General features: G+C 31.0%; 2 protein-coding genes across 3 annotated transcripts; both read left to right on the top strand.

Moving 5' to 3' along the window:
* The first annotated feature begins 918 nt into the window (after nucleotides 1-918).
* Nucleotides 919-3,224, top strand: LOC105425149 (uncharacterized). Of its 2 annotated transcripts, XM_025217771.2 has the most exons (6): nucleotides 919-1,312; nucleotides 1,389-1,510; nucleotides 1,605-1,779; nucleotides 1,852-2,440; nucleotides 2,566-2,688; nucleotides 2,816-3,224. In XM_025217771.2, exons 1-4 carry the CDS (start codon nucleotides 1,160-1,162, stop codon nucleotides 2,236-2,238), a joined length of 837 nt encoding a protein of 278 aa, XP_025073556.2. In that variant the 5' UTR covers nucleotides 919-1,159; the 3' UTR covers nucleotides 2,239-2,440; nucleotides 2,566-2,688; nucleotides 2,816-3,224. The 2 variants fall into 2 exon arrangements, with proteins under 2 accessions (XP_025073556.2, XP_088929900.1); XM_089073774.1 differs by having other exon boundaries at nucleotides 2,566-3,224.
* Nucleotides 3,225-4,802: 1,578 nt separating this feature from the next.
* IscU (Iron-sulfur cluster assembly enzyme) lies at nucleotides 4,803-6,944 on the top strand. The gene is made up of 4 exons (XM_011635742.2): nucleotides 4,803-5,001; nucleotides 5,884-6,108; nucleotides 6,313-6,391; nucleotides 6,614-6,944. The coding sequence occupies exons 1-4, from the start codon at nucleotides 4,909-4,911 to the stop codon at nucleotides 6,712-6,714; spliced, it is 498 nt and encodes a 165-aa protein (XP_011634044.2). The 5' UTR covers nucleotides 4,803-4,908; the 3' UTR covers nucleotides 6,715-6,944.
* Nucleotides 6,945-11,071: the final 4,127 nt, after the last annotated feature.

Genomic DNA, 11,071 nt, shown 5'->3' with positions numbered 1-11,071 from the left:
TTTCTAATATGGAAAGCAACTTGTTTCAATGCCATATGTGCGCAGATCGGATCCAAATTGAGTCTACCTGAAAAATACACCTTGTCTCTTTACATCATGCTTTGACTTATTTTTTTCTAGATATTGGCTGCCATGTAACTAAATCGAGAAATGTTTCCGAATCCATCATAACCTGCAAAGATGTCGAGATGTTTCATTTGGATGAGATCCAATCGGACACATTGCCGATTGATCGATTAAATAAAAAAATTTTTAATAGGTATAATAGGCTCACTAAAAAATTTCTAGGCATTGACTAATGTGAGTGATGTGTCCGATTGAAAATGTGCGCATCTGGGAAGCTCCCGTTTCATTTGAAAATTTAAGATCGTAATAATAAAATTATAATTAATTTTATTATATAATTTTTATTATATAATTTTGCAGTAACAAAAGATATTTTCGATTAGCTCATAATAATAAGTATTATAATAATATTATTGTAGTAACAAAATTTTTGTCATAATTAATATTTTCAGAACTTTTATACACAGAAAAATTTTCGCTTAAGCAGAAACAGAAATATTCTGAATTACTACAGTCTTGAGTTTCCAAATGAACCATCTTTGACATCTTTGCAGATTATGGCTGCGTTCCGATATTCACTGTCAATACAGAAAATATATAGTTTAGATCACGTATATTATAGATTTTCAATACTCGCAGTGAATATTGGAACGCAGCCTTTGAGTTCGAAACACTTCTCGATTAGTTACATGGCAGCCAACATCTAGAAAAAAAAGCTAAACTATCACCTATCGTTCAGAATATACCCCAAATAATTTTATTTTAAATTGGCCAATCGGCAACGTGGGCACTACCCGCATCGTGGACACAATATAAAAGTTGTGAAATAACGTCTCCTCACTTTTGATTGATGCCCGCATTTTTCAGCAAACTAATAAATATAGGCTATGTTCGTAAATTTACTAAAAACATATGATCTATGAACGTATTCTATAGATTTTCAGTATTGACAGTGAATTTACACAGCCATAATATGTGTGTACATACACCAATTAATTTAAAACGGCGTGTACATTAATCGATTAGTTGCTAGAACGTGTCTAAACAGTTAGAAAAGTTATATTACATAAAAATTTTCATAAAATTTGTTAAAATGGGTGGTTGTTCTGCGCCAAATTGCAACAATTCTTCAAAAAAAGGATATACTATGAAAGTTTTCCCCCGTGATCCTGAACGAAGAGCAAAATGGGCAGCAAATGTAGGACGACAATATTGGAAACCAACGAATTTTTCATGTCTTTGCGAGGTTTTTTGTGGAATATTGTATTATTTAATTTTTTAAATAAAATAATACAATCTTTTTTATTTATCATTTTATATAGGTTCATTTTGAGCCAACAATGTGGGAAAAAAGAAATGATGGCCTTAAGAAACTAAAATGTAATGCAGTGCCAACAATTTTTGGATTTTATTTAAAAAAACAGAGTAATGAAAAGAATGAAAGGTATAGAAAACAGCTCAATATGATATTTATATATTATATTACAATAATAAATTTATAATTTAATTTAAGTTAATTTCATTTTTTTTTTTCAAAGCAATAGAAGCAACTTGAATCAAGAACAATCTAGGACTGATTATATACAAATTAATAATTTACAAGCTGATTCTGAGGCAATTAAAAAATCAAAAATTAATCCTGGCTGTGATGATATTAATGTAACTGTCATAGAAAGAAATACTGATCAGTTATTTGAGATGCAATCAATTACAGTAAGTGTAATTTTATGGATTTGTTCCTAAAAGTGAAATGTTTTATATGTATCATATGTTTACTTTCACCAGGAAAATACAAATTATAGCCAGCAAAAATCAACACAAAAGGACAAAACTACAGTATTACAAAAATGTGAAGAATGCAAAAGTTTATTGGACAAACAAGCAGTAGAAATCATGATGTTAAGAAAGAGATTGAAAAAGATGAGAGATGCTTTTAGAAAAGTAAAAAGAGAAAGTGACAAAAATTTATATAAAACTCAATTAAAACGAATCTTTACGGATGATCAAATTCATGCTTTATTAACAAATTCTAAGAGAGTTCGACACTGGTCTAACGATACGATTAGAAAAGCATTACGACTAAAATTTGCTTGTGGTGAACGTGGTTATAAAGAACTAATAAAACAAAATATACCTTTACCAAGTATTCAAATGCTTCAAGTATTCAAATAAAATTACAGAATTAGAGTTGTCAAGTGGAATAATTAGACAATATTTGCGAATTTTTTAAGATTAAGGTATCACAGTTTCAAGATGCAAGAGATAAATAATGTTCTCTTATTATGGACGAAATACGGATTATACCAGGAAAAAATATTTGACACAACCACACATTCTTATTATTTAAAAAGGATTACACTGCCTAGTCATACAGGTACTGCAATGCATGATTTAATATTTATACCGGACGATTTAATGTCGAGATAGAAGCAAATTGTTGATTACAAGTTTACGGGAAATAGTTTTGATGGAGCTGTTTTAAAACCAATTATTTTTCAGATTCTGCATAAAGCAAAATCAATCAATTTAAATGTAAATAATATTACATCTGACGTGGGGTCGGGTAATATGGCATTGTAGCGGGAAATTGGAATAACAGCAGGACAGCGGTATTCACAAACAGTAAATAAAATTCAACATTTATGTGATCCTGATTGACAATTTGTATCTTTTAGCTGATGCAGCATGTCTTCTTGTAAAAATGTAAATATTAAATAATAAACTTCTTACAATTTTTTTTACACTGCAGGAAAAATATAAGTTGCCTACAAATACAGTACATGCTAATAACTTGAAGAATTACTTAATGAACAAAAAGATTTATAATTTTTGTTAATGCAAAGATTAAGTAAATCTATAGACTCTCAAAAATCAGTATCTAAAAATGCGGGTAAATACAGCAAAAAATGTTTTAAGTACAAACGTTAGTAGTGCCTTGGAATTTTTAGCAGATGAGAATAATGCTTCTCATTACTTGACAACAACATGATTTATAAATACAATAAGTATAGTTTAAATTAATGATTTCGAGATATATCTCTGTAGCTCTAAGGAAATTACACATAGAAAAATTTAATGAAATTTCCTTCTTATATGATTTTACTGATTTTCAAAAATTTAAAGATTGATAATAAAGGACACTTTAAACCTGTTCAAAAGGGAATAATGTTTACTACCACATCCATTATAGAACTTGCTAATTATTTATTAGAAGAGAAAAAAATTTGAATTTGTTTTTACTGGTCATATGACTCAAGATTGTATGAAAAATCTCTTTTCTATAATCAGATCCAAGAATCCAGTTCCTAACGCGTTACAGTTGAAAAATAACTTAAAACTTATATTTATTTCTTTATGTACAAGGCATGTATACATCACTAAGCAACTATGAAAAAAATGACAGAGATGATATGACGGGCTTCCTAGATGTTATCTTGAAAAAGAAAACAAAAATACCAGAATTACTAATATAAATATTAACAGAACTAATATAAATATTGATGCTATAAAAATAAATTAAAAAAAATTCCTATCTTTAACAATGTTTGAAGTATTAGGTCTGTTCTTTTCGATCGAACTGGCTGTACTAGTTCACAGTTTATCTTTCTTTTTTACATTGGAAAAAGAAAGATAAGCTCTGAACTAGTGCAGCCAATTCAGCTAAAAAGAACAGACATTGTATCACATCGCTGGTTATATAATTCAGTTTGCAAAGAGAAGTTTCTCCGTATTACATTCGTGTGACCACGTGCCATGTGTTAATCGCGTGACATCATTTGTCCCCCCTTACATCACCTTATGTAATACGTTTTAATAAGTTTTAGGATCAACTTTCAGGCTCAATAAATAGAGGAGTTAGCGGTCTAATGTATAATATAAATGTCTATGATTAATGCTATCGGCCGGTTAAAACCTGTTCTACAATGCATCGTGTGTCGATGTCGCAAGCCACAAGAATTGATCAGTCATAGTCGAATGTGGGGAGAATATTTGATTGTGATTGACCCATTCTTACAGTCCACGACCCACAACCCATGACACACGACGCATTGTAGAACAGAGCCTTAAGCCTAGTCTACAATGACACAATATAAGGCTATAAGGCTGTAAGGCGTGGTTGTAAGAACCTATTTAAATGAATTATTTTCATTTCTTATGCTTAATAACCTTACGTCACAGTATACAGCACAGTTATAGTTGGTTTATGGAAATCGTAATCTGTTAACTTGTGTAACCATAAAAAGTTGACCAATCACAATTGAATTATAGAAGAATACTCGACTATACTCGACTATTCGTCATTTTTTTACGGTTACGACATAAGTTAACAGACCTCCATAAACCAATCCTAATTTGGTCAGCAGAATTGCCAATAGTAAAAAATCCAAAATCGATCTTGGTCTCGTAATATATTCATTCAAAGAGAAAATATGTAGAATGTGGATTAAAGTACAATAAAGTAAGGTAAATGTTAAGTTTAGGGGCCTGTTGTCCGATTTTGATAAAATTAGGTTCATTCGACGCGTTTTTGCACGAAACAAAAGAACCTGCTGTTTAACTTAAGAGTTGGTGAGCCGGCCCTGAATCTGTTCGAATTATCGTGTGATTGGTTGCGTTCAGCAGAGAAAGCAGATCAGTGAGCGCTCAGTGATTTTTCAATATGATTGGTCCTTGCCTTTAGATCTTCGTTGAATGAAGAGTGTAGAAACCAATCATAATAAAAAATCACTGAACACTCATTGATCTGCTTTCTCTGCTGAATGTAGTGTGTGAACATTGTGTATATATGGTGTGTACCATGATACGTCGCGGCGATTGATAGTAAAGTACGCATAAAGTGAAATGGCATTATTCCGGGCATTGCCCGCCGGCGGAATTGGCGCAACATCCAAGATCATTTCACGTAGTGTCCCAGCTATATACTATCACGCAAATGTAATTGCCATCGTCAATTATATATACTTGTTTTTATCATTCTTAACCTCTAATCGCGTCCGATTGCATCTGTGATTTTGATTATTTGGTTTACACTTAATAGTCTTATCTGACATCGTACTCGTTATTAAACATGCGATATAAGCATTATCTTCGATATGTTCTTATTCCTAATATTTAATATTGCTTAATATCTATATCGCGTTTTTACGCAATTTATTTTTTTTCAAGATATTTATTTTGCATCGAGCGTGTGGTGTGAACCACCATAGGTTTTAGAGTTTTATTTATACGCAAAAAGTGGCTGTATGCCACTTGTCTTAGAAAGTGATCTTCTAATTTAATTAAAATATTCTTTAATTGTCATATCGTACAATATAAACTCATCACTTCAGTGGCATAATATGGCGTAACATCATATATATGCCTATCATATATAGATTTCATTTGCGTCGCTTTCATATTTAGACATTTTTATCCCCCCGTTACGATATTCGTAAATTATATGCGTCATATTCGATTGTTTTTATTTCTGTTAAAAAAAATTAATACATAATTTTATAAAATTAATAAAAAGAGAAATATCAATTTACTTTAAATATTTATATAAATATATTACATTATTATTTTAACAATTATCTATTACGATATTATTCTGTTACAGAATTATTTATAATTTATCATGTAAATAATATATTGGTTAGCTAATTTATATAGTATGAAAAATATGTATTAATTGTTATTAATAAATTGTTGCTTCTTAGAATAATATAAGTTTATATGATAGATAATTAGATAAAGTTTACATGATAGATTATTATTTTGTATGTATCATAATGTTTATATATAAATTGAAAAACAAGTGATTTTATGATAAAACAGGTACTTGATCATTATGAGAATCCTAGAAACGTTGGTTCTTTGGACAAGAATGACGAGCAAGTTGGTACAGGTCTCGTAGGAGCACCTGCCTGTGGAGATGTGATGAAACTTCAAATTAAAGTTGATGAAAATGGTAAAATAATTGATGCAAAATTTAAAACTTTTGGTTGTGGTTCCGCTATCGCCTCCAGTTCTTTAGCAACAGAATGGGTTAAAGGAAAAACGGTAAGCTTTTTTAATCTATCATAATGCTTAACTTTATAAAGAATGCATAAGATATAGAACAGATCATTTTATATTATTTTTTTCAACATTTTTAATTAACCTTTTTTAAGTTTTTCCTTTTATTTTATGTTTAGTCAACATAATTATGTAATATAAAACATGAATTAAAGTGCATTAATTTTTTATTAAAATGATTGATTTTAGGTGGACGAAGCATTGGCACTAAAAAATACTGACATTGCACAAGAACTTCGCCTTCCACCTGTCAAGCTGCACTGTTCGAGTGAGTAAATATATTAAGGATTAAAATTTTTGATTTATTAGTTTTGAATCATAACAATATTGTATTTTTGGAATAAGACAAACATTATAATCTATATTATGATATTATATAATCTATATCATGTTAGAAAAGCTAAAGAAAATTAAATATCAATTCAATATCAATTAAATATCAAGATTTTGTAATTTTAATATTATTATTTTTATTTTTTTGCAAATGTAGTGCTTGCCGAGGATGCAATTAAGGCTGCTCTGTCAGATTATCGCATCAAACAACAATCAAAGATCAAAGTGAAGGATGAAGAAGTCAGTAGCATGAATTAAGATCGATCTTGTAACTATGTGATACCAGTAAAAATAAATTTAGCTTTGCAAATATTCTAAGGAAATTATTGTATTGTAATCATAATTACTTAGATCGAGCGATGGGAATTATACATTTTTTAAGTTATATATTAGGCAATACATTTTTTTCTTTTAAAATATGAATAAAGGGAATGTAAATCGTACCTGTATTCTATACCAGATAAAATAAATTTATTTTAAGAAGCAAATGCGTTAATCAACATCTTAAATCATATGTTTCGAGATAGAGAAAAATATTTACGATTAATATAACTATCATTTTCGCTTATTTATTCACTTTGTTATTCGTCATATGACGAAGAAGATTGAGAGACGGTCAGATTAAATATCAACAGGCGGCGACTGACGCAATGAATAACGCGCATTGACGTTGGCCGTTATCAATGGAGAACACTCCACGGTCATGTGACGACCTGAGTAACTTATAAAACGCGTGTAAAACTTTATAGATACATGTACTTTTCTATGACTTTTCTCAAACAATAGTGTTTTTTTTTTTTTTTTTTGTAGAAAATGCCTTTCTGCATGTTTGCGTCAAACAAAAAGATCCTCACTAGTTTCGAGCCGAATTTTTATTTCAAGATTATCATTTGAGCATAATTCTCTTTGAAAGTTTCCATGAACAATTAAAAGCGATAATTGAAAATTTATGTATCTATTCTTATCATTCAATTTCTTCTTATCATTCATTCCGCTTGTTTCCTTGAAATTTTTCATTACATGAATGTACTGAAAAATTGTTCGGTATTTTTGCAGTTTTCAACGTACATTTTATTTGAACTATAAATGCATATTTTGGAATTTGAAAAATAAACTTGAAAATTAATTTTGCTATTTATTTTAATGATGCATTAACAGTAAAAAAAAAGATCAATTCCGTAATTCTAAAGAATAAAAATTAATTAATATCCAAGAAATTAATTAATATCCAATTAAAAAATATCCAATTTATTTTTCACATGATGTATCTGTGCATTGGATTTATGTCAACAAAACGCGCTCATTTCCTTTTTCGAATCGACTTATTTTGAATTAATTGAGATCGCTCGACAAATTATGTTGATAACCCGAAAGTAAAACATCGCAGATTAATCGAATCGGCGCGACATCACCGTCAATCTAATCACTTTAATAATGTACTTAATGATTCCTTAAGGCGATACAATAAATCGATTTCGCAATAGATAATCTGTTTTGATAACGGTCCACTCGATGCAGAAAAACTCATTGCAGATTATTTCTGAGAACCACGATAATTAGAGTGAATGTTAGAAAAACGTTCGCAAAGAAGCAGCTTATTCTCGCGAGGAATTTCATGGACAATCCTGGTTAATTAATTCTGGCTCGCAATCCTTCATAATCCTTTCCTAGTCCATAATATTAATTGCAGTACACAGGATATCGCAAGAAACGATCGTGTACTTTTCCTAGATCGTAGAAATTGTACGTATCCGGATTAAAAGATAATAGAATCTTATCTAATTGAGAAATAGATATTATTTCTTTGATTTATTTCTTCTCGAAAATTTACATCCTTTCAAAATATAGTAATTATTACATGTAAAATTTATTTTTCGCGTAAATCACAACGTAATATTTATTCTCTTCGATTCTTCGATTCAATTTAATTTGCAATAAAGCCAACTTAATCATTTATTTTCTGCTTTTAGTCTTATACTTTTATCTTTATATTTAATTTGGAAAAGAGAAAAGACAGCAGGAAAAAATTGAGGAAAAAAAGAGTTTCAAATAGAAAAACGGAAAACTAAAAATACAATACTGTTATATACGTACGTACATGCTTCCAAATTGTTTTAATTAAATTTGTTCTATGGAATATTAAATGTATTTGAACGTATTTAATTAGATAATTATGTCTCAAATTTGTGAAGAGAAATTCTCAAAATTTCAATTCACATGTCTCAAAATTCAAAAAAGTCGATATATATGTTTGTATGTATCGTTGCGAACACACAAGGGACACACGATGATTATCCACGTTCTTTGTCTCGTAATTGTCATCACAACACCAATTGATGCTTAATAAGAATGAATTTGTACTGCAATACCATACGTTGTCTCTGATGATTGTACACTTAGAGTTTACGGCTAATTAATTAAGTCGAAGTCGCAGTCACGACACTACTTTACTTCGCTCGGCGCGATCTTAACATGCGATGTTGTAACCACCATTGCTATTTATCGGGCTTACGCTTATCGCAAATAAAACTTTATGACAAACGGCAGAAACGTTTGAGCAAAATTTATATCGCGCAATCGCGTTTATATCGCGGGGATTTCGCGGTAAATTCCTGGACAAAATGCGAGGTATCTCCACGTGTAAAAAACGCTCACGGTCACACTATACGTTGCATTCATTATCTTGCTTATTTAATTATTTGCAGATAAAACAATTGCACATATGGCTCTCAAATTACTTAATTAATTTTCCTCTTAATCTTGTATTATATAATATGTTAATCTGTTTTTTATATATATATATATATATATATATATATGAGCCTCTTGTACACTTAATATTATATTATATAATATTGTTATACAATCAACGTATACGTGAATTGATTTTTTTCGATCGTGGATTATTATCTTTCGGATGATTTTATCGTAGCTACGCAGATTTAACGCAAGTAGCGTGACATAATGTGATTATTATATTTAGTGCTTTGCTATATATGTACATCATAATCGATAACGTATATAATATTACTGATATACTTTGAGTTCTTTCTTGGAGGAAGGAGAAGAAAAGAGTGTCTCCTTTTTGAAACAAAAGTGCGTTAATACACGTATAAATGTCTAAAATTAATCAAAAGAAATGATTTTTACGTAAATTTAATAATAATTATTAAACACCAGTCGTGATCGTGAAACTGCCATTTCTTATATATTCTCGTAATATAAAATATATTTTGCCGGTAATAAATGTTTATATTAAATATAGTTTTTATTATACTTTTTGTTATTTTTAATGTTTTTCTATTAGTTACATACGTCTATATATTGGGTCTATGTATAATTTCGTAGCGAAAATCGAGTAAATTTCAAACGCAAAATATTTAGCAAAAGAAGCGATTTTAATCAACTAAATATGCTCCATTCTGTTCAACTGACTTTCTGTCATCTCTCCACGAGCTTCATTATCCCTCTTTCATAGAAGTCCTGAGAGTTTTGGGCAAAGAGATCATCCAAGTGATTTTTAAGGACATCCAGGGAACTAAAGATTTTGTTATTCAAATTGTTCTGTAGCGCCCGGAACAGATGATAGTCCGAAGGTGCAAGGTCCGGACTATACGGTGGGTGCACTAAAACCCATCCAAATCCCATCCAAGTCGCAATAATTTTTGCCGGATCATCAGAGAAACGTGTGGTCCAGTCGATGTCCTGGTGGAACACAACGCCCTTTGTGTTCGCCAATTCGGGCCGTTTCTGATCGATTGCTCGCTTTAATTTGGCCAGTTGTGAGCAGTACTTGGTCGAATCAATCGTTTTGTTGGGTGGCAGCAGTTCATAATAGACGATTCCTTTCCAATCCCACCAGATACTGAGCATGATCTTCTTCGGGTGTAATCCAGCCTTTGCGACCGTCTGAGCAGCCTCTGAGCGCTTCGACCATGATCTTTTACGACTGACATTGTTGTAGACAATCCACTTTTCATCGCCCGTGATCATCCGCTTTAAAAATGGTTCGTTTTGATGGCGTTTAAGCAGCGAATCGCAAGCGAATAAAATTCGGTCGATTAAATTCTTTTCGCTCAGTTCGTGCGGCGATCCAAACATCAAGCTTATTTATCATCCCAAGCTTCCGTAAGTGTCTCGAAACAGTTGATTGATCAGTGTTGAGATTATGTCCAATCTCTGTAGTCGTCAGGTGCCGGTTGGAGTTCGATTAAAGCCTTGATTTGATCGACATCAGTAGTGATCTGGCCGATCAGAGCGAGAAGCATCTCTTGGAGATGAAAATCTCCGCAACGAAATTTCGCAAACCATTTCCGACACACACTTTCGCTTACGGCATTTTCTCCGTCTACACGACGCATATCTTTTTGTGAGTTTGCGACGCATTTTTGCCTTTTCGGAAATAAAAAAAAGCGAAATACACCGAAAGTACACCTTGTTTTTTTCCTTCCAAAATATGTTCAAAATATAAATTATAAAATGTTCAAAATATAATTAAACTTCGTATACGTCACGGATCTCGATGAATACTTTCTTAAAATGTCGGCACAAATTTCAGCTTTCACTTAATGTACGACACTTCATATGTTTGACACACGTGCGAGCGGAAAAACAA

Source organism: Pogonomyrmex barbatus, unplaced genomic scaffold (genome assembly GCF_055798465.1).
Source record: "Pogonomyrmex barbatus isolate J1 unplaced genomic scaffold, ASM5579846v1 scaffold15, whole genome shotgun sequence".
NCBI classification, from domain to species: domain Eukaryota; kingdom Metazoa; phylum Arthropoda; class Insecta; order Hymenoptera; family Formicidae; genus Pogonomyrmex; species Pogonomyrmex barbatus.
This window is presented reverse-complemented; position numbering and strand designations above follow the sequence as displayed.

Bases quoted from the DNA above. Each gene is read 5' to 3' on its own strand.
- LOC105425149 (XM_025217771.2), top strand. From the start codon at position 1,160: ATGGGTGGTTGTTCTGCGCCAAATTGCAACAATTCTTCAAAAAAAGGA. The intron at 1,511-1,604 runs GTATAGAAAACA...TTTTTTTCAAAG, and splicing joins AGTAATGAAAAGAATGAAAG to CAATAGAAGCAACTTGAATC. The intron at 1,780-1,851 runs GTAAGTGTAATT...TACTTTCACCAG, and splicing joins TTGAGATGCAATCAATTACA to GAAAATACAAATTATAGCCA.
- IscU (XM_011635742.2), top strand. From the start codon at position 4,909: ATGGCATTATTCCGGGCATTGCCCGCCGGCGGAATTGGCGCAACATCC. The intron at 5,002-5,883 runs GTAATTGCCATC...ATGATAAAACAG, and splicing joins CTATATACTATCACGCAAAT to GTACTTGATCATTATGAGAA. The intron at 6,392-6,613 runs GTGAGTAAATAT...TTGCAAATGTAG, and splicing joins TGTCAAGCTGCACTGTTCGA to TGCTTGCCGAGGATGCAATT.